The 23,997-nt window shown below is 44.6% G+C and overlaps 1 protein-coding gene across 1 annotated transcript in view; it reads right to left on the reverse strand.

Annotated features, from left to right (window-relative positions):
- The window catches only part of IL13RA1 (interleukin 13 receptor subunit alpha 1), a 53,415-nt gene extending 53,059 nt beyond the window's left edge, over window positions 1-356 (reverse strand). Inside the window, exon 1 of the mRNA XM_046673420.1 lies at window positions 41-356. Within this exon, the coding sequence (XP_046529376.1) occupies window positions 41-119 (79 nt within the window). The 5' untranslated portion in view covers window positions 120-356. The remainder of the gene's footprint in view (window positions 1-40) is intronic.
- Window positions 357-23,997: the final 23,641 nt, after the last annotated feature.

Genomic DNA, 23,997 nt, shown 5'->3' on the forward strand with positions numbered 1-23,997 from the left:
CCGCCCCCGGCCGCCGCGCGGATCCCAGGGCCGCACTCACCGGTGGGCGCGGCGCCGCCGCCGCCGCGGGCGCAGAGCAGCAGCGCCCACAGCCCGCAGAGCCGTGCCGGCCGCTCCATGCAGCCCGCAGCCTCGGAGCCCGGCCGGGCTGTAGCCTCGGCAGTCCCCGCCTCCCCGCTCCCTCTCCCACTTCCCGGCTCCGGCGCGGACGGGAAGGGCCGCCCCGCCCACTGGCCGCAGGTAACCCAGCGGGCTCTCGTGGGCCAAGAGCGGGGCCGGCGGCTCGGCTCCCGCGGCTCCCGCGGGCGCGACCCCTGGCGCTGCCGCCACGCCGCCTCGGGCCCTGGCGTCCTGTCTCCGGCCACACAGAACTTCCTCGACCACGTCGCGGCCCAGCCCCAGCGCCGGCCCGTCCCCGCCCTCCGCGCGGGGGAGCCAGTCCTGCCCGGCGTCGCCCCTGCGCGCAGACTTGCGGGGCCTCGAGGTGCCAAGGGCTGCGCCCTGCTGGGCACCGGGGCAGGGCCGTCCACCAGGAAAAGCCTTGGCCTGGGAGTCCGGAGACGCGGCCTCTGAGCCCTTGTTTTCTAAACTCTGACTCCAGGGTTAGTAATCCCAGTCCCACCTCACAGGGTGGACTTGGAAGACCAAACAGGGGACTTGGCAGGAGCGTGCTTTGTGAAAAGGACGAAAGGTATATTTGAGGGCTGGTGATACATAATGTTGAGTCGGAAAAGAAAGCAAAATTCTAACTGTGAGGGATAGTGCCATACTCTGTACTTGGGTTTTTAAAAGCACACAGCCAACTTTCTACATATTTCTTTTACATGGATATATATTGAGAGGATGGAAGGTGACTTGCAAGGACATACATTGAACAGAAACTGGGTGACTGCGAGGGTCAGTGAGGCTGGAGATGGAGGAAAACGGAACCCTTATTAGTTTCCTATTGCTACTGTAACAAAGTACCACGAATTTAGTGACTTACAACACAGTTTTATGATATTAGAGTTCTGGAGGTTAGAAGTCTGACTTGGACTAAAATCAAGGTGTGGGCAGAGCTGGATTCCTTCTGGAAGTTCTAAGGGAGAATCTGTTTGCTCGCCTTTCCAGTTTCTAGAGACTGCCCACATTCCTTGGCTTGTTGCTATACCACTCAGACCTCTGCTCCCCTTGTCACATCGCCTTCTCTGACTCTGACCTTCCTGCCTCCCTTTTTCATTTATAAAAATCGTTCCTAGGGTTTATAAATTTACTTTTATTACTTTATAAATAGTAATTACTTTATAAATAGTAATTATAAAATTACTATTAGATTGGACCTGCCAGATAATCCATGATAATCTCCCCATCTCAAAACCCTTCATTTAATCACATCTGCAAAGTCCCTTTTGCCATATAAGGTAACATATTCACAGTTGTCTGGGATTAGGGCATGAGCATCATGGGAGGGGAGGCGTTATTCTGTCACTACCCCCAAAAAAGAGTCATGTCTGGCTAGATGATGAGCCCCACTCACTGAGGTGTATTTTGCTTGAATTAAGCCAGTGTAAACACCTGAAATCTGTTGCAGAAAAATAGCAATAAAAGTGTTGATAATACACCTGGTCCAGACCCCACTCAAAGGGCATGGGGATATTTAACCTATCCGAAATAAAGGCTTCACTCTTGGAATTAAGGCCTTCAAGTTCAGTAAATATTTATTGTCCTTCCAGGATCTGTGTTCATTAAAAGCAGACCCTGCCAGCAAAGACCTGCAAGCAGTGTGAGGGGCTCATAAGAGCAAGAAGAAGGAGTCAGAGGACAGAGAGAAGGGGCACCTTATGGGAGGGAAGGGGCAAGGCGGCTTCCAGGAGGCAGGCCTGCCTGTGCTGAATCTTGAGATGTTAAGTCTTGCGGTTCAAGGTTCAGAATAAATCCTTGCCTGCATATGTCACTGAATAAAACAATGTTTATGACAACACTTTGTAAACTACTGAAGCCTGTAGAACTGAGAGATATTACTATTATTTCTAAATCCCTCCTTCCCCCCAAATAGGCCAGCCACTCTCTATCCTCTAAGACCTCCCCTCCCTCATCACCACACGCATACCGTTGTTGACATTTGCTATAAACATTATACAATAGGTTTATACTAATGTTTCCAAAATGATTATGTCATCTGCCTTTTAAGAAGTCTCCAGTTGGAACACGAGTCCCCAGGGACTGGCTGAGTGCCGTCATGGGCACTGTCTGGCATTGACTGAGCGAGTGCTTAATGAAATGAACAGTAATGGCAGCAAATGATTAGAAAAATCAGGGTCATAACTTGTTATTAGTCTCCAGAAAAGGCCCTGAGAATTTGAGCATTGTGAGGAAAAAGACAGAGGGCAGTGACGTGGCCAGAATAGTGCCAGCCTGCTGTCCGTAAGAGTGTTATAGTCAGTTCCACTTCCTCTCGACCCTAAACATGAAGCAACATTAAAAAAAATTGGGGGAAGGGGGTGGTGAGGGTTAGGAATGCTGTTTCTTCAACATCAAACTTTTATTTGTAATCTCTGTGTACTTTTACTCAAAGAGCATGTTGGGTGGAATTGGGCCACTGCCCTGGTCTGCAGAAAGATGAAGACAAATGGAAGGCTTTCCAGGAATTGCAATAAGCAAAGAGCTCTCATTTTGGCTTTGTGTAATCAAAGTCCTGATGAGTCAACATCAAGTTTAACTTTAACCCTTAATTCATTGAGCCCTGATGACTTGGGTGTGAGCCTATCAATTGCCTTTCTTTTTGCTTTGCTTGGGGGTGGATGGAATTCTGGGCCACTGTATTTAGCGTTTTTGATCTTCACACTTCTCACTAAGGCTTTCTTCTTTTCTGTCAGTGGAGTTAGAAAAGGGCACAGGGGCCGGCTCTGTGGCCGAGTGGTTAAGTTTGCCCACTCCGCTGCGGCAGCCCAGGGTTCGGATCCTGGGTGCGGACATGGCGCCGTTTGTCAGGCCACGTTGAGGCGGTGTCCCACATCCCACAACTAGAAGGACCTGCAACTAAGATATACAACTATGTATGGGGGCAGGGTTGAGGAGACAAAGCAGAAAAAAAAATAAAGAAAAAGAAGATTGGCAACAGTTGTTAGCTCAGGTGCCAATCTTAAAAAAGAAAAAAAAGAAAAGGGCACAAATGGGGCAAGCCCGGTGGCGCAGCAGTTAAGTTCACACGTTCCACATCTCGGCGGCCCGGGGTTCGCCGGTTCGGATCCTGGGTGTGGACATGGCACCACTTGGCAAAAGCCATGCTGTGGTAGGCGTCCCACATATAAAGTAGAGGAAAATGGGCACAGACATTAGCTCAGGGCCAGTCTTCCTCAGCAAAAAGAGGAGAGTTGGTAGATGTTAGCTCAGGGCTAATCTTCCTCAAAAAAAAAAAAAGGCACAAATGAAAATATCTGGGAGGAAAGAGCGATGTCCCTCTTTCCAAAGTCAGGTCTCCTTCCAGTCAGTTAGAGACAGCCTCCTGAGTTCATAAAGGACATTGACACCAGCATACGTATATTAGTTGCTTAGCTAAGAATTCTGGCTTTTAGGCAAAAATCTCACAAAGGGTCTTGTACGTTTTATTAAGTAAAAAACCAAACTGATCCTCACTGTCACTGTAATACAAGGAGAAAAGGGAAGTAGTAAACAGGGAATTTCCCTCCTTCTGACGCTAGAGCAATGGTTCCCAGCCCGAGCTGACTTTGCCTCCCCAGGGTACATTTGGCAATGGCTGTGATATCGAACCTGAAGTGAGTTCGCTCGCCCGTTGCACAGCAAGCCAATCTCTGACACCGGGGGTAATGGAAGAAAGTAGGAATTTTATTATTGCACAGCGATGAGCAACGAGAGAGGGCAGCTAACGCTGAAATCCCAAACTTCTCGAAAAGCTAAAAGGAAGGGTTTTTATTTGGGGTTTTAGGTAGGGGAGGGGGAGCATATGGCCTTGCTGGTCAGAGCTTTCCCACCAGCCTGTATCTCTTTGCGGGAGGAGATAGTCCAGGTGCTTGTCGTTGACGGTGTCTGTCTCCATGGAGAACAGTGGATTCTGGAGCCAGGAAGCCAGAGAGTAAGCAGGGAGAGTGTTTTGGTTTTAACCTCATGTATGCTGGGTTTAATGTAGGGAAACTGATGTCAGGGTCAGTATCATCTGGAGATATTTTTGGTGGTCACGACTTGGGGTGGGGGTCATGCTACTGGCCTCTAGTGGGTAGAGGCCAAGAATGCTGCTAAACATCCTACTATGCACAGGACAGTCCCCCACAACAAAGACTTATCTGGCTCAAAATGACAACGCTGCCAAAGTTGAGAAACCCTCAACTTGGTTAGCATACTCTTTGCTATCTTTTGTACTTCACCCCTACCCACCCATTCATTGTCCCCATGCCCACCAAAAATGAGTGAGAGGTTAATGCTAGAAGTACTTATCCTTGACACCTCCCTTTCCTGTATCTAGTGCCCATAGTTTCCCCACCTGGCCGTGTAGCCGTGCAGTCACTTATATCATAAAGCATGTCTCAGATCTCTTCTCTCTTCCACCCCCCTCCACCTCACCTCCACTCTTCTATCCAGGTCTTTATTGCCCTTCCCTTATACAATCACAATGGTCTTCAGATCCACCCTCCACAGACAGATCTGCCCAACGTGCAAATCGGATCATTTCACTTCCAGTATAAGTTTCTTAAGTGACACTCCTTCCCCTCCAGTGCCACAGAAGGAACTCCCAACTCCTTTGCCTGTAGGCTTGCCTCTTCACAGCAGATTCCAAAACTCTTTCCAGCTTCATCTCCAGCCAGGCTCCCCACGTCACTCAGAGCTCTAGCACTCCTAGCTGACTGGCCACCTTTATTTAGGCTCAATGTCCTTTATGGGCAATTCTGTTTGGCCCACATCATGTTTAAATTTATTTGGAATTAGATGGCAAAAATGAAAAAAAAAGTCAGGAGGCTGCATAACACCCCAGATTTCCAGTTTCTCTTACGAAATCAGTTCTGGTAACAGTGGCCCTGACTTCCAGTGTGCAACAGTCAGCAGGTGCTAAGCAGGGGCTGCCACCTTATCAACAGGTACGTGCTCCCTGCTGCACAGGTCCTCCACTCCCTGGCCTGGCCTGCTTCCATCACATATTACTGGCCTGGCCCCTGTTTGTCACCTCTGATATTTTCTCACTACAAAACTTTCCTCTTGCTCTTCTCTTTATCCAGAAAGCTTGTCCATTCCTCAAATATCACATTTTTTAGCTTCTTTAGCCCCCAAATGCAAAATTCTTTACTCTCTACTCTCTGTTTGCTCATAGCACTTGACCAATTCCTCTACCATAGCAAATGATACCGAAGTTTGTGTGCATGTCTATTTCTGCCGCTAGATTCAAGCTCCTGGAGGCCAGAGACTCTAGTTAGGGTGACTCCAGGATTTTCACACAGGGGGAGCTTAGGGCAGTCATCTGATTGGAAGGGACACAACCAGGGAGCTTGTCTTGAAGCCATGTGCGTACGGCAAGCACTGCTCTTACTTAGATTCTAAGTTTATTTGGAGTGGCTTGAGGGAAGACACGATCTGGCACCACAGAGAAAATAAACATGAATGTAATGTGGTCAGCGACATACCATGCCCTCAATGTTCGGGTTTAATCGACTTCAAGGTTCTTGCTCTTCAGCAAGTGGTTTTCTTCTACAAGTTTAGCAGGGCTCACTCAAGGGAGTGCTGTTCGCACAAGAGGGCTGTGACAGGATCCTTTGTGTTTAGCCTGAGGCGGAGTAGCACGGTGCTGGAGTGTCTGTCTGGGTCAATGTCCTGAAGCCCATCAACCTCGTGGTCACCAAACTTTACAGGAGTTATTAAATTGACTCTTGAATTCAACAAGCAGTCCTCTGCTCAGAACTCTCCAACAGCTTCCAAGGCCTTACTCCATCTCACTTCGCTAATCTCCTCTCCTACTGCCCAGCCCCAGGGCACTCTCCTCCAGCCACACTCACCTCCTGGCTGTTCTGCATCGCAACCAAGCGTGCTCCTGCCACAGGGCCTTTGCCCTGCCTATTTCCTCTGCTATTTGCTCCAGCCTCCTGAGATGGCCACACCTCTCACTCCCTCACCTCATTCAGATCTCTCATTAAGGCCTGCCCTGGTCACCACACAGAAAATTGCAAACCCCATCAACACTCCCTACCCCTCCCCCATCCTGGGTCGTTCTGTCTTTGTACACTTCATGAGGGCAGGGAATTTTTTCTGATTTGTTCCCAGCTGTATCCCCAGCACTCAGAACTGTACCTGACACACAGTACATATTCAATAAATATATTTTAATGAATGAATAAATTACACTTATTGGTAGAATGAGGGATACCAACCAACAAACAAAAGGCAACAGTTCTTGTTGTTGCCTTTGGGACACTTCCAGTCTAAGTTGTAGAAAGGTATGCAAAACAATTAGAGAAAATGCAAAAAAACAAACAAAAATGGCGAAAATGCTCATTTGTGGTACAGGTTTCAGAGAAAGGCGAGAGAGACCAGTGTGGTTGGAATTGATTTTGAAGGCTTCTTGGAGTAGATGAGGGTTAAACTAGACCTTGAAGGATAACCAGAACTTGGAGACAGAGAAGGAGGTAAGGAGAGAGAGAGGGGAAGAGGGAGAGAGTGTATAAGTGAGCAACAGTCAGTTTATGGCTCAATCTTGTGAGCAATAAAGAGCCACCAAAGACTTTTACGAGCAAAGTGGTAAGCTAATAAAAGTGGCGTTTGGGAGATCTGACCTTCCAAAGTAAATCGCCAAGCCCGGAGACAAGAAGGCCAGGGAGAGACTATTTGAGAGTTAGCAGTCAGGGACAGGGCCAGCCTCCAGGCAAACCGTGGTTCCCGAGTCACACCCCAGGGGCGATGGGGCTGATTCTTCCCTGGGCCAAACCTCTTGCGGTGCTGCTCTATGGAAGAGCATGCCCTGTGGCCTGGCACCCCTACTCTCTCGTGCTCCCCCTGAAAGCATTCCACATCCCCTGCAGTCGCTCCCTGGCCTCACTCCCTTCAGGCTGCAAACCTTCCTCTCTGGAATTGGCCCTGTTCTGCTTTTCAGCACTTTGGTCTCTGAAAGAGGAAGGGCCTCTGTGCGTCAGCATCCAGGGCTCCTTCTTCGGCTTCTGGTTGGGGTGCTGTCGTTGCTGCCACTACCTCAGCATCTCAGCCAGCATCCCCTGCAACCTTTTCACTGGACCCTCTCCGCCCTGGATCTAAAACCCTCTTTAGGCCCTGTCCCCTTCCCTGGCCCAGCCAGGACAGGGTCCAATCTTTGCACACTGTCAAGGACAGCTTTTAACAGCCCTGTTAGTTGCCTCACCACTCGGCCCCCCAGCATTAGTCTCTCTCTCTCTCTGTCTTCTCAGCCTCAGGACTCCTCAGTTTAAAGATTCAAATGCATCATTTGCATGTTAGTCGCCTGTACCTTCTCGCCCTGAAGTCTCCATTGTTTGTCTTGAACATGTAGGGCAATTAATATTTCCATTTGAACATAGAAACCTAGGACCCCTTGCCTCTTAGCTTTCCCCTCAATCTACAAAGCCTCTCTGAGGCGGGAGCTCTTTGCATAGCTGTGACTCCCCCCGGAATCAACACTCTAATTTGCACACTCCCAGAGGTCACTGTGCCTGTCTGGCTGTTGGACAGTTCCCTACGCAAGCAAGGAACTGAGGCCTCACTTTTCACTTGGAAAGCACTGGGTTTGGGGGAGTTGGGGGAGCAGCAAAACCCATCCCGATTTAGTCCCCAAATTACCGCGTCTCTCCCACAACTCTTTACCTGGATTGCCTCTTCTGACTCTGTCCTATTTAAAGCAAGACAACTGCAGCATCACCTAGTTGGTGGCATCCCTAGGGCTGTGCTGGGCTGTGTGCACCCTGGGCTAAGAACCAGAGGCCGGCCTCGCCACTTCTCAGCCACAGCAGCAAAGGCCAGTCATTTAACTTCTTTGTATCCTTAGTTTACAGGATGGTACCAATCTTTGTGAATTTGATGAGGTTTGCTTTATGACACGTGACTAGCTTATTTTTGTAAATGTTCCATGAGTGTTTGAGGAACATGTCTATTCTCCAATTATTGGGCCCAGTGTTCTGCATGTGTCCATTAAATCAAGTTTGCGGATCGGATCACATTGGTCAAATCAATATACTTGCTAATTTTTCTTTTTTTGTCTGTTGGACCTATCAGTTACTGAGAGACATTAAAATCTCCCACTATGATGCTCTGATGGTGAATTTGTCAAGTAATCCTTATAATTTTGTTGATTGTTGCTTTATACATGTATTTTTGAGACTATTTCATCAGATGCATGCAAATCTAGAATTGTTATAGCTTCATAGTGAACCAAGTCATTTATCATTATGAAGTAACTTTCATTAATGTAGTAATGCTTTTGGCTTTAAAGTCTATTTTGACTAATATTACAACTTCAGAAGCTTTCTTTTGGTTAGCATGTGCGTGGTACCTTTCTCACATCCTTACTTTCCTGTCTGTGCCGTTCTGTTTTAGATGTGCTCTTGGAAACAACAGACAGTGTGAATTTGTTTTTTCTCTCTGATAGGCAATCATTGTCTTTTAACTGTAGAGTTTAGTTCTAATATATTTATACTTATTTCTACCATCTGACTTTGTGCTTCCTATTTGTTCCATTTTTTACTATTTCTTTTCATTCTCCCTTCTCTTGACTTTTTTTTTAAAGATTTTTTAATTGTTTTCCTTTTTCTCCCCAAAGCCCCCCAGTACATAGTTGTATATTCTTCGTTGTGGGTCCTTCTAGTTGTGGCATGTGGGACACTGCCTCAGCGTGGTTTGATGAGCAGTGCCATGTCCGCGCCCAGGATTCGAACCAACGAAACACTGGGCCACCTGCAGCGGAGAGTGCGAACTTAACCACTCGGCCACAGGGCCAGCCCCATTGACTTCTTTTAAATGTTGGGGGTTTGGGGTCTTTTTTCGTTACAAGAGTCTGTTCTAACTTTCGTAAAATAAGCGTAATAATAGTGCCTACCTCAAGGTTTGTTGTAAGGATTAAATGAGATGAAGAAACTCACATAAAATGTTTCTCCAGTGCTTAACACATAGTAAGCACTAATAAATGGGAACTATTATTAGAAGTTCTAGTACTCTTTCATCTTTAGGGTTCCCGTGTCTTTTGTGGTTCCGCTTCTGTTGTTCTCCTTTCTGCTGACATTGTCCCATTTGTTCTCAGTCCTTTTTCTTTCATTTCTCCTTTATTGCCACTCAATTTCCTGTTTCCTCTTACCCTTTCATCCCCAGCCAGCTACTTGTGCAGGCCGCAATGGTGTATGAAGCTCCTTGGGGAAGAGGGTCAGCGTGGAGGGGCTTGTTGGCACAGCAGAGGCAGGAGGAGAGGCAGCGGTGCCCAGTCCACTGATTCCCATTCCACAAGGTGACAAAGGTACTGCCCAACACGCAGCCAACTCTGTGTGTGACTCTAGGCTGGCCGTGGTGAAACTGGGCCAGCAGGAATCATCAGTTTCTGTGAAATGGGTATAAAGCCATAGAACTCACCAGCTGGGATACAGTTGAATCCCTGAGCGCCTCTGCCTGTAGGGTACAGCCGGATCCTCCCTGTCCACGCTCAAGAAGGTGTCTTGCTGTGGGAGTGGGTGTCGCCTCACTAGGAATTTGTATGTGTATGAACCAGAGCCTGGAAAGAGGAACCATTTGTACTCAAACACATTGTGGTCAGAGGAAAATTTTGTCATCATTGTTGTGACAGAGCTGCAACTATATTTAGAAAGCTGTATTTTTGTGTGCGTGTGTGATACTTGGAGAAAGCAACACATTATGTTTCCAAAAAGCAAAAACTCCCCAGACCAAAAAAGAATCTCTCTTCTAATTTGGCATTTGATTGTCATGGCGATTCCTGACTCCAGTTACTTCAGATCTTTGCTTTTTCTGTGTCCCTCATAGCATGACATTCTTTCAAGACAGATTGTGTCACTTGAGGAACATTGGCACTTGGTGGAGTTTTGGGTGTTTTTTGTCCTCTGGTGGTTTCCACACTTGGATTGAAATAAACGGAGGTATTGAACTTCCATATTTTGCATGGGCCTCGTTCAATATGAGTCTAATCTTTTGATGGCAATTAAGCATGTACCTTTATTCTCGACAATGAATTTTATACAGATGCTGTTGATATTTTTTGAAATTTTTTTATTACAAAAGTGCAATTTCAATTTACAATGTAGAGGAAATGCAAGACATTCCTGACTGTTAGCATATACAATAACAAAATGCCTCTCTGTGATTCAGAAGATCTGAAAAACCAAACAATATATAATGTATTGTATCTGTCTTCATCAAAGATATCGCTGCTGCCAGCATGGAAGCAGGAGCAATTTAATTTCTTGCAACCCACAGAAAGGCCATGGAGTCGAAGGTGAGATAAACGTATGCTGCAGACAGGGTGAAGAATGAAACACATCTAGCCAGTGAGAGAGTTCTAGGAAAGAGTTTTAGGAGAGAGTGGGAAAAGGAATGGAGATTTGAGAGAGCGAGGGATGTGTGAGAAATGGGAGAGGGTCTTCCAGTTTTAGCAGTTGGGTAAATAGTTGATTTGGAGTGACCGAGGGGGTTTTATCTCCCCAGGTTTTGCTCTCAACTAGTGGCTCTTAAATTTTTTTATCTCAGGACCTCTTTAAACTCTTAAAAATTATTGAGGACCCCAAGCCTACTTTCTTTCCCTCTCTCCCACAGCACTCACCCCAAGGGCACTCCTTCCTTAACAGCCTGCGCTCTAATCTCTGTGTCAGAGTTTACTTCCTGGGGAACCAAACCTGCGACAGTGGGCTGCACAGGGTCCACCATATTCATGCTGAAAGGATTGAAGCAATTAGTTTTCTCAGTTTCAGGTATACTTGACTTTAAACAAACTAAATTTGATGACTTCTAGACCCATGTGGGGATTATTCATTTTGTAAACAGATTCTTTAAATCTCTTAAAGCATTTAATAGATAATAGGATCTATTAAAAATAAAGTATAATAGGCCAAAAATAAGGTATAATTAGGGAAATGCAAATGAAAACCACAATGAGATACCACTTCACACCCGTTAGGATGGTTATTATTAAAAAAAAAAAAAAACAGGAAATAACAAGTGTTGGTGAGGATGTGGAGAAGTTGGAACGCCTCTGCATTGCTGGTGGAATGTAAAATGGTGCAGCTGCTGTGGAAAATGGTTTGGCAGGTCCTCAAAAAATTAAACATAGAATTATCATATGATCCAGCAATTCTACTTCTAGGTCTATATCCAAAAGAATTGAAAGCAGTGATTTAAACAGCTATTTGTACATCTATGTTTCTAGCAGCATTATTCACAATAGCTGAAACATGGAAGCAACCCGAGTGCCCATTGACAGATGAATGTATCTGGCAAAACATGGTACATACAGGCAATGGAGTATTCTTCAGTCTTTAAAAGGAGGGAAATTCTGACACATGCTACAACATGGATGAACACTGAAGACATTATGTTAAGTGAAAGAAGCCAATAATAAAAAATCAAATACTGTATTATTTCTCTTATCTGAGGTATCTAGAACAGTCAGATTCATAGAAACAGAAAGTAGAATGGTGGTTGCCAGAGGGTGGGGGGAGGGGAAATGGGCAGTTATTGCTTAATGCATGCAGAGTTTCAGTGTGGGATGACGAAAAGTTCTGGAGATGGACGGTGGTGACGGTGCACAACAATGTGAATGTACTTAATGCCACTGAATTGTACACTTAAAAATGGTTGGGGCCGGCCCCATGACCGAGTGGTTAAGTTTGCGCGCTCTGCTTCAGCGGCCCAGGATTTCGCCGGTTCGGATCCTGAGCTCGGACATGGCCCCGCTCATCAGGCCATGCTGAGGCAGTGTCCCACATGCCACAACTAGAAGGACCCACAACTAAAAATACACAACTATGTACTGGGGGGATTTGGAGAGAAGAAGGAAAAATAAAATCTTAAAAAAAAAAAAGGTTAAAATGGAAAATTTTATGTTATGCATATTTTACCACAATTAAAAAAATGTAAAAATTTTTTTGAAAGTATAAATGTCTGAAATCTAATTATATTAACAAATTGGTTGCATAAAATAGTTAACAAATCATTCCTTTTTATTGCCAAATAATAGTTCATTGTATGAATACAGCACCTTGAAAACATCACGCTAAGCGAAAAAAGCCAGTCACAAAAGCCCACCTATTGTCTGATCCCGTTTATGTGAGCCGACCAGAAGAGGCACGACTGTAGACACACAAAGTAGTTTGATGGTGTCCTAGGGCTTGGAGGAGACGCCAGAGGGAAAGAGGAACATCTGCTGATGGTGCTAATGGCCACAGGGTTTTTGGGGGAGGTGATGGAAACGTTTTAAATTGTGTGGATGGTCATACAACTCAGTGAATATACTAAAAACCATTGAATTCACTTTCAATGGGTGAATTATAGCTCAATAAAGCTGTTGTTAACAAAAATGTTAATGAAAACCAAAATAATAGAAAAGACTCTCTTGAGGAGTATCTTTCCTGATTGACCTAGGAAATTAAAATTTTATGCCTCAGTGTGGAAAGGTTCATGGGTTTTCTTGTATTTCCCTTCAATCATTCAGTAAGTACTTACTGAAAACTTTCTGTGGGCAAACAGCACTATTGAATGTACATAGTGATCTACGAAAAAGTACTGTCTTAAAATATGGTGTCTGTCTTTCAGAAACTTGCTCTCTGATTAATGAGACAAGCCATATACACATGAAGTGAGATTAATTAAGGCAACGCTACATTGGAGTTCAATTATCAACTCATGCTGATGGTTCCTCTTGCCACACACAACCAACCAAAAGTATTACTGCTATAAAATTAGTAGTGCTAAAAATAAGATTTCATAGTGGTTAAGAGCAAGGGTTCTGAAGCCAGACTGCCTGGTATGAATCCTGGCTCTATCACTTACTAACTGTGTGACCTTGTCCTGGTTACCTAACTTCTCTGTGCCTCCGCTTCCTCCTTTTGAAAATGGGGATGATTATGATAATAATGGCACCTACTTCAGAGAGTTGTTGTGAGGATTAGATGTATTAAAATGTGTAAAGTGCTTAGAACAGGTCTTAGGATAGCAAATGCTCAATAAAAGTATTAGTTACTGTTACTTCTAGAAAATGCGGGTAGTCTCTTTGATGAGTATTGAACATTTGTTCGGTGAAAAACCTTAAACATACATTTTAAAGATTCTTTCCTTCTTTCTTTTTTTTTTCCTTTGGTGAGGAAGATTGTCCCTGAGCTAACATCTGTGCCAATCTTCCTCTATTTTGTATGTGAGATGCTGCCACAGCATGGCTTGATGAGCAGTGTGTAGATCTGTGCCTGGGATCCGAACCTGTGAACCCCAGGCCACTGAAGCAGAGTGTGAACTTAACCACTACACCACCTGGCTGGCTCCTAAAAATACTTCTTAACAGAGTTGTGACCCTCTTGTCAGAGATTTCAGCAGCACATAAGGCAGGGAGTCATCCAGGAATGTCACAGCATTATTAGCTCAGGATGTCTAGAATGTCCAGTATCCTGAGTAGGCACAAACCGGGATTCGGTAAGTACTAGAATTCAATGAAAAAAATTAGATTAAAATGTCAACATTTTTGGATGCTAGGATTATGTAATTTTTTTTTGCTACTTTCGAATTTTTCTCAAAATGACTGGATTTATTTTGTTTGTTTTTATTTTTTTATTGTTAATATTTCAAGCTTATAGAAATGTATAGAGACCAACATGATGAACACACATATATCCATTACTAGGCATTATTAAACTGTAACCCTGTGCCATATTTACTTGAGTTTCCTTTTCATTTTTAGAATTAAAACATTATAGAAGGAGTTGACACTCCGTATGCACCCTGCCCAGAGTCTCTCCTACACCATCTCTCCCTAGACGTACCATTATCTTGAATATCTGTATACAACTAGTACAAGGGTAGCCATAAACAATTTAGGATTGTTTTGCATATTTTATTTATTTTTGCTGAGGAATATGGTCCCTGAGCTAACATCTGTGCCAATCTTCCTCTATTTCGTTGTGTGTGTTTTTTTTAAGATTTTATTTTTCCTTTTTCTCCCCGAAGCCCCCCAGTACATAGTTACATGTTTTTAGTTGTGGGTCCTTCTAGTTGTGGCACGTGGGACGCCGCCTCAGCATGGCCTGATGAGTGGTGCCATGTCTGCGCCCAGGATGAAATCCTGGGCCGCTGAAGCAGAGCATGCGAACCTAATCACTAGGCCACAGGGTTGGCCCCTCTTCCTCTACTTTGTATGCAGGTTGCCACCACAACATGGCTTGATGAGTGGTGTAGGTTCAAGCCCAGGAACCGAACTGGGGCCGCCAAAGCGGAGCTCACCAAAATGGATCAGTAGGCCATGTGGCCGGCCCCTGTTTTGCATATTTTAAAACTATATACAAATGGTAATCTGTACATATCATCCCAAAACTTGCCTTTTTCATTCAGCATTTTGTTTGTGAGACTCATTCATGTTGATCCACGTAGCTCTAGTTCATTCATTTTCCTTGTACAGCATTCTGGAGAGCGTATACTTACTTGTCCATTCTCCTGATGGAGGACATTTATAGTGTTTTCATTTTTTTCCTATTACAAATAGGGCTGCCAAGAAAATGCCTGGGCATACATGCAGGTTTCTCTAGGTGTCCATCTCGAAGTGATATTTGCATCTTCAACTTTACTAGATCTTGCCAAATTGCCCTGTAAAGTGGTTGTACTCTCACCAGCAGTGCCTGGAAGTTTCCATTGCTTCACATAATTGCCAAAACTTATTATTTGTTGTGCTCTTACAAGTTTTGCCAGTTTGGTGGGTGTGAAATGGCATCTTATGTAAAGCAGCTAGAACGTTGGGGCACATACGTGGGTCTCAATGAGGGTGAGTTACTATTTTAATGAACGTTTCCATAATCAATTTGGACATTAGGCAGCTTTTCATTTGTTTGCTGGTCATTAAGGTTTCCTCTTCTGTGAAGTACCTCTTCATGTCCTGTCCTTACTGTTTTTTACTAAGTTATTTGTCTTTTTCTTACTGATTTATAGGGTTCTTCATATTTTCTTGTATTAATCCTTTGTTGCTCATGTAGTCTGTGGCATGTCTTTAACCTCACTTATGCTGTCTTTTGTCACTCAGAATTATATTTTTTATTTCAATATGCTCACATTTATCATTTCCCCTTTTGTGTTGTGCTTTTCCTATCTTGTTTAGAAAATCCTTCTCTATTAGTGGTATGAATTTTCAAGGGAGCTCTATTTTTCTGCCCAGAACCCAGGCCTAGGTAGGCAACTTCTCCTTTCGTCTCCTCTGCCAGTGGACAGGTTTTTTTCTAATTTGCCATTTCACTGAGGGAATCATTGAGAGCCCAGGGCTTATATGAGGGTCTTGGTACCAAGGTCTTGGCTCCTCTCTCTGTATGTGCATTGTACTGATTAGCATTAGGTTCAGCTGAGAGCAATAGAGCTCCAAAATAATAGCGGCATAAACGAGAGAAAAATCTGTCTCACATAACAGTCTAGAGAAAAGCAGTCCAGGCTGCTTTGGAGTGTTTGTCTCCACCATGCTCTCAGGCACCCAGGCTTCTTCCATCTTGTTTTTCACTCCGTGTGGCCTCGTTTTCTCGGGTTACCTTATGATCCAAGATGGCTGCCTCAGCTGTAGCCTTCACTTTTACATTCCAACCAGCAGGAAAGAGTGAGAGGTCAAGAAGACAGGACATGGCAGCTGTCTTTTAAGGAAGATTCTCAGTAGCTCCCACATGACATTTGCTTTTATATCGCATTGGTCAGAACTTGGTCACAGTAATATTTACTCTGGGTGGCCAGATGTCCAACTAAAAATTTGGAGTTTCATTACTATGGATATAGAGGAGAATGGATATTGGGGGATAACAAACAGTGTTGGCCACAGTGGCCAAATCTCAGTCACTAGATCACAGGTTACCTGTATACCACTCTAGTTTTTGGTTCTCTCATCCCTTCTGGCACCTTGTTTTCTTGGACTCTCAACTGTGCCTTTCGGCCATTCAGTTAATAAATATTTATTGAGCATCTACTATGGGCCAGGAGCTGCTTTTAGAGCTGGGGTTATAGCAATGAATAAGACAAAGGCCCTGCCTTCATGAAGTTTACATTCTAGTTGAGGGAGACAGATCTTAAACAAACCAGAAGACACAATACTGTAATGTCGGAGGGTGTGAATTGGTATGGAGAAAATTAAAGCAGGTTATAAGGGGACGGAGAGTGCCAGGAGTGGGGTGAGCATTATTATTTCAGGGAAGGCCTCCGTGATAAGGTGACATTTGAATAGAAACCTGAATGAAATGAGGAAAAAAGCTATGATGTTATTTTGAGCAAGAGCATTCCAAGCCGAGGTAAGAGCAAGTGCAAATGCCCTGAAGTGGAAGTGGACACGGTATGTTCAAGGAACAGCAAGGAGGCCTGTGTGACTGGAGCAGAGTGGGAAAGTGGCGACGAATGGCAGCGTTACTCCAGAGACAGCAAAGGGCCAGATCAGCCAGGGCTTTGTAGGCTTTGCTTTTATTAGAGTGAGAAGGGAAGCCATTGGAGGGTTTGAAAAGAGGCATGACATGGTCTGCCTTATGTTTTAAAAGGCTCACTTCAGTTGTCAAGTTGAGAAAAGACTCTAAGGTGGCAAACGGTGGATGCAAAGAGGAAAGTTAGACGACTATTGTGGTTGTCCAGGCAGGAGATGAAAGTTATTTGGACTAAGACGGTAGTAATGGAGGTGGTGAGAAAGGGTCAGATTAGAGGTATATTTTGAAGGTAGAGTCAAAAATATTTACTGAGGGATTAGGTACAAAGTGAGAGAGAAAGAGAGAGGTGACAGGCTGGACTCCTGGGTTTCTGGCCTGAGCAACTGATTGAGTGGTGATGCCATTTACTGAGATGGGGAACTCTGGGAAAACAGCAGGTTTGGGGGACGGAAACGAAGAGTCTTGATTTGACCAGGTTAAATTTGAGCTCCGCAAGGGGAGCAGTCGTGATAGAACTGGGCGTAGGATTTTGAGGTTGGAGAAATCTGGGCTGGAGATACGAATTTGGGAGCCGTCAGCATGTATGCGGCCACAAGATTGACAAGGCAGCAGGGAGCCTGGTCAATTTGGCAAGAGGGAGGACAAGAACACTCTCCTCTGATTCCTCCTGCTGTTTCTCAGTGAAATCACAAGAAAGATCTTTTGCTGACAGCGAGATGCTGGAGAGGAAACTGGAGGTTTGAGGAGAGGGGAGACAATATGAAATATCTATTTGGGGTGTTATATTTTATAAATCATTTCTAGGTGTTTGTTGTGGGAAGAATTTTTGTGTTATTCAATGAGCAGTTTGCTGTTATAGCTCACTTTTATAATGAGAAAAAAGGTCATTTAAAATTAAAAGACATGTAGATATTTACAATCATCCTATCCAAAATAAGCCAAAAGATGCTTTATTAAGAAAATGACTTAATAGACAACACAGAAAAAAGAAACGATCAGAAAGCTGAAACGTGGGGCCGGCCCCGTGGCCGAGTGGTAAAGTTCGTGTGCTCTCTGCATTGGTGGCCCAGGGTTTCCCCAGTTCGGATCCCGGGCACAGACATGGCACCACTCATCAGGCCACCTTGAGGAGGCGTCCCACATGCCACAACCAGAAGGACCCACAACTAAAATGTACAATTACGTACTGGGGGGATTGGGGGAGGAAAAGAAGAAAAAATATATATTTAAAAAAAATCTGAAATGTTTCTTAAATTCCAGCAAATGAATAAAACAGGAACTGGATTGGCTTTCCCCTTTCTTTACACAGGAGGAGTGACATCAAAGAGTGTTACCTAATGTCTCTTGCTCCCACCAAGACTTGGTGACTGTCACCACGTAGGCAGGGCGAACTCCCATGATGTTTTGGCTACTGGTCGTGTTTCCAGAGAAGAATGCTGCTGCTGTCCAATGCCACACTGAAAGTGTAGACAGGGCAGAAGACCAGAAATTGAGGAGCAAATGCCCCAGCTGTTCTTGGCAGTTAGCTAGGTCCTAGCCACATGCAGATGGTGTGGCTCCAAGCAAAAGCAGGTCTGAATGTCAGTCTAGAGGCCACTGGAGAGAAGGGGCCAGATGCAGTCCAGCCAGCCCCTGAGGTCAGACCGAGCCAGCATGCACTCCAGTTGTCTCTCCCGTTCTCTGCTTTGGAGTCTCTTTTACTGGGACCAGGTTACAGAGCAACATTTACTCTCGCCTCAGTGGCGTATATTAATAGATTGTTTCTCCAGAGCCTGACGAAGGAAGAGCCAAACAAATCTGCAGCTTTTGCTTCACACCAGGAAGAACTTAAAAAACATGAGAAGCACATGTGCTTCTGTGGACCACAGCTGTAGAGGATCTCTGCTTGCAGTCTGCAATTTTGCTTAGCTGTCCACATTAGAAAGCAACATGGACAAGTATCTGCACTAAAATGGTGTAAATATGGATGAAGGGGCGGGACACATTCAAGAACTATTCAGGAAGTGAGATCTGTAGGACTTGCCTGATTAGATGTGGGAAGGAAGGAGAGTGAGGACTCCAGAGCAGAAAATCCGGCCCACCTACTTCTGTACAACCCCTGACCCAAGAATGGATTTTATATTTTTAAATAACTGGGAGACAATCAAAAGAAGGATATTTCATAACATACGAAAATTATGTGAGATTCAAATTTCGGCACACATATCGGAAGCTTTACTGGAACACAGCCCCACCAATTTGCTCCGTACTGTCCACGGCAGAGTTGAGTAATCGCAAGAGACTGTCTGGTCTGCAAAGTTCGAATATTTCATTTTTCACCCTTTATGGAAAAAGTCTGTCGACCACTAGTCTCGACGACTTGGTTTCTGACCTGAGTGACTGGATGAGGTGGTGACCTCACTGAGACAGGGAACACAGGAGGAGCCGGTTTCCAGGGAAGTGGAGCTCAGGTGGGGGCGTGGTGACTGTGTGGTGCCTAAGGGTCCCCTAAGCAAGCAGCTGGGCATGAGGCTCTAGAGCTCAGGAGACACGCCCAGGTTGGACACCGAGCTGGTGAATACTGGCACTCTTCCCCTTTTCCAGAAGTGACTTTCCAAATTTCACAGTCTCTTCCGATTATTTTGGTAGAGGGCTTAGAGCTCCAATTTTATCTTCAATTTCCGTGTTCGCTTTAGACATAAAGCTTTCATTGCTTATAGAATTCTAAAGATGTGGCACAATGTGGGTGAAGACTAGAGGGCTTTTATGAATTTATTTGAGAAACTGGAGTTATCTTCAGTGTAGTCTCCAGTCTTCCTAGAATGTAAGGCCTTTTCCCATTTAAATTACAGCTAAATGGTAGGGGAAAGGGCATAAGCACATCTTCAGATTTTGTTGCTCTAGGTTGTGCTTAGGCAGCGGGGAGAGATAGAAAGGCAAAAAAGCAGCATTTTCGTATTCCTGAATTCACATGAATTCCTTCTGAAAACAATTGTTTTTTTACAACATAAAAATAACATTGATTCCTCTGGACACCATTTATTTCATTGGTTTGAACCCTTTGGCCTAAATCAAATGAACTTAGGAAGCTTTGATGACAGAGACAGAGGTGGAGACTGCGAGAGCCTGGCTGTAGGCTGGGGAAGGAGGCTGGGTAGCATCTAGCCTTCCAGTGTCAGTGAACTGAGTTTTTCTCCCTCCTTCCTTCCTCCTGTTTTTATTCTCCTGGATCTCTCTACTTTTTCTCTTGATTCCTCTCAGTGTGGTGGCTAAGAGTGTGAATTTTTACACCAGATTCTCTGTGCTCAAATTCCAGCGCTGCCACTTTTGATTGTGCGATCGCAAACAAGTTATCTAGCTTCACTGTGCCTTGGTTTCCCCATCTGCAAAATGGTGGATAATATTAGAATTACCTCACAAAGTTGTAGTGAGCATTAAATAATTTATGCAAAGCACTTAAAATAGTACCAGGCACATTATTTAAGTATTATGAGTTATTATTAGCATCATCATTCCCTTCCACATCCTTTTTTCTCCTTTCCTCCTTACTGTTCTGCAATTATCCCACTTGTATTATTGCATAAGCATGAGTCTTCTTTTATGAATGCTGTGGTTCTTGTGTTTTGCTTAGATGTGGTTCTATGTTTGGGCCAATCAGAGAAAAGTAGAACCTCTATGACTTAGGGGTGAGTCCTCACCTGGATAAGTCAATTACTGGTGTCAGGAGCCAGCTCCGTGGCTAAGTTCGCATGCTCTGCTTTGGTGGCCCAGGGTTTCGCCAGTTCTGATCCTGCGTGCGGACCTAGCATCGTTCATCAGGTCATACTGAGGCAGCGTCCCACATAGCACAACCAGAAGGACCTACAACTAGAATATACAACTATGTACTGGGGGCTTTGGGGAGAAGAAGGGAAAAACAAAAAGATTGGCAACAGAAGTTAGCTCAGGTGCCAATCTTTACGAAAAAAAGTTGCTGGTGTTGGTCACCTTGGTAAAAGGCCTATCTCTCAAATCAGGGAAAAAAACCTTGAACTGGGAGGGAGAACCTTCACTGGCATGTCTAGAGCTGAATAATATTCTATTCTCTGGGTGTACCACAGTTTATTTATCCATTCATATAGTGAAGGACATCTCGATGGCTTTCAAGTTTTAGCAATTATGAATAAAGCTTCTATAAACATGTGTGTGTAGGTTTTTGTGTGGACATAAGTTTTCAACTCCTTTGGGTAAATACCAAGGAGCATGACTGCTGGATCGTATGGTAAGAGTATGGTTACTTTTGTAAGAAACTGCCAAACTATCTTCCAAAGTGGCTGTCGCATTTTGCTTTCCCACCAGCAATGAACGAGAGTTCCTGTTGCTCCACATCCTCACCAGTATTTGGTGTTGTCAGTCTTCTGGATTTGGGCCATTCTGATAGGTGTATAGTGCTATCTCATTTTAATTTGCGTTTCCCTGATGACATGTGCTGGGGAGCATCTTTTCATATGCTTCTTTGCCATCTATATATCTTCTTTGGTGAGTTGTCTGTGAAGGTCTGTGGCCCATCTTTTAGTTGGGTTGTTTGTTTTCTTATTGTTGAGTTTTAAGAATTCTCTGTATATTTTTGGATAAAGGTCCTCCATCAGATGTGCCTTTTGCAGGTATTTTATTCCAGTTTGTGGCTTGTTTTCTCATTCTCTTGACATTGTCTTTCACAGGGCAGAAGTTTTTCATTTTAATGAAGTCCAGCTTATCAGTTCTTTCTTTCATGGATCTGTCTTTGGCGTTGTATCTAAAAAGGCATCAGCAAACCCAAGGTCATCTAGGTTTTCTACTATTTTATCTTCCAGGAGTTTTACAGTTTTGTATTTTACACTTAGGTCTGTGATTCTAATTTTGAATTAACGTGTGTGAAGGGTGTAAGGTCGACGTCCAGGTTCATTTCGTTTGCATGTGGATGTCCAGCTGTTCCATCGCCATTTGTTGAAAAGACTGTCTTTGCTTCATTGGATCACCTTTGCTTCTTTCTCAAAGATCAGTTGACTGTATTTATGTGGGTCTATCTGGACATTCTTTCCTGTTCCATGGATCTGTCTGTTCTTTCACCAATACCATACTGTCTTGATTACTGTAGCTTCACAGTAAGTCTGGAAGTCGGGTAGTATCAGCCCTCTAACTTTGTTCTTCTGAAAATGCCCAGTTTTACTTCACTATATTATTCATTTTAATATGTTAGGGCAAGCCTTTGCTTGTTATTCCTCTTTTTTGGGTATTCACATAGCTATTTTTATATCTTTATTCTTTCTGATAAACTTCAGAATCATTTTGTCAAGTTTTAAAAAATCCTTTTGAGATTTAGATTGGGGTGGCATTGAATTTCCAGATATTTGAGAGAAGTCACATCTGTTCCATAATTGTAACAAGGTGTGTTTCGCCATTGACTTAGGACTTTATTTTTATGTCCTTCAGTAGATTGTCCTCTTGACCTACTGCTTTTCCTTCAAGGCTAATATCTAGAGGTCATGGGTTTTGTTTTATTAAGAGAACTAAAGCGGGGCCAGCTCCGTGGCCAGGTGGTTAAGTTCTGCGCGCTCTGCTTCAGCAGCCTGGGTTCACAGGTTCGGATCCTGGGTATGGACCTACTTCACTCATCAACCATGCTGTGGAGGCATCCCACGTACAAAAAATAGAGGAAGATTGGCACAGATGTTAGCTCAGGGCTAATCTTCCTCAAGCAAAAAAAGAAGAAGATTGGCAATGGTTGTTAGATCAGGCAAATCTTCCTCACCAAAAAAAAAAAAAAAAAAGAACAACTAAATTGCTTCACAGGGGGCAGCAGCAATGGGATTGGAATTGTTTGGTCCAGTTGGCCTAGTTAGCAACTTGGAGGGTTGCTAGTAGTGAGAAAGACTTCACCAGAAAGTGGAAGGGATAGCCACAGAGATCATGAAGCAGACTGACCATCCTTAGGTTAGTATGGCCAACTTGCAGACTAAGTGCAGAGCTAGAAATGAAGGTCAGGCAAACCACTACTGCTTGTGGTAGCAAGCATACAGGGGGGCAGATAGTCGCCGTTGAGGGTAAAAATGGCCATTAGTAGCAAAAAGAGATCTCCCAGTGGAATTATTGGTGGGATGGCCAGCAAAAGGATCCTTGAGAACAAACCAGCTGGGGTCCAGTAAGACCGGCAGTCCTTCCAAGACAGCAATTCTCAACTTTTGCACTACTGACATTAGGGGCTAGGTAACTTTTTGTTGTGAGAGGCTGCCTATGCATAGTAGGATGTTTAGCAGGATCCCCAGCCTCTACCCACTAGATGCCAGTAGCACCCTACTTCCCAGTTGTGACAACCAAAAATGTTTCCGACATTGCCGAATATCTCCTGGTGGGGGGGGAAATCACTCCCGAATATGAACCACTGTTCTAAGATCTAAGGGACCATGGAGCAAATAAACAATCAAAGAAGTGTGCACGTGAGGTCAGCCAGCAGTGTGCCAGTGGTGAAGGCCGGAGTCTAGGCAGTTCAGAGTCTTGGCCAGTTGGCCTCCTGGAAAGGGGAAATGCAAGATACCCCACCCCCGCGCTGCCACTTCCTCGGAGAGGGGGTGAGATGGTGGAGTAGCTGACTTCCCAGGGATGTCTCAACATCAAAGCAGGAGGAGGAGGAAGCAGAGCAGAGTCAGAGACTGATTTGCTCATGGCTATCTGAAGGAAGAAATCCTTGCTGAGAAAGATCTGGCAGGGAGACTGAGGGCAGAGAAGTAACAATCTCTGAGAAAAATATCAAATTTTGGGTGGAGAGAGGGCAATTATAGTCTTTTCCATCTCAAGATGTTTACCCAGTGGAGACTCATCAGATCCTGGCTAGATGTCAGTTTCCCTGAGGTGCAGCAGCTGCGGAGACTTGCTGAAATGCCCTTGGGTAAGATGAGCTGGAGTCAGGGGTCACGATTGTGGAAACTGACTCATCCACAGTGGGCACCGGGAACCTAGTGTGAGGAGAGTGCGCAGCATAGGAGTATGCGGGTGCTTTGGAGAGATGAGAGGACTGAATGGGGGAAGAACAGTGTCTAGGAGGGTTTTGGGAGGTAATGGCCAGCCCTTTACTAACATGCTGGGAGGAGACAGTAGAGTCAACTCCAAGCCCCATCACCCAGAGTGAGAATGACATGTCCTTAAACTAGACTGGTTGGACAAAGTTTCCCCTAAAGGACTTCTATAGCTACAGAGACATGCGTAGGAGATGGGGAAGGGGAACTCTGAAAACCTTTCTGACCTATTTCAAGAGCGCTGTAGACTAGTTAGAATAGTTAGCTGTTAGAATAGCATTGACAGCAGAAATCCAAACGAGAGGGGTAAATTAAACTCAACTGAAGGAGGCTGTGTACTAGATGCTCTCTATGGAGGGAATACTGAGGGGGCATCGCAAACCCAAAACCACTTCCGTGTAGTTCTCATAGTGGAAGGAAGCCAGAGAAGGTGCCAG

The sequence above is a fragment of the Equus quagga genome, chromosome 10 (assembly GCF_021613505.1).
Source record: "Equus quagga isolate Etosha38 chromosome 10, UCLA_HA_Equagga_1.0, whole genome shotgun sequence".
Taxonomy (NCBI): domain Eukaryota; kingdom Metazoa; phylum Chordata; class Mammalia; order Perissodactyla; family Equidae; genus Equus; species Equus quagga.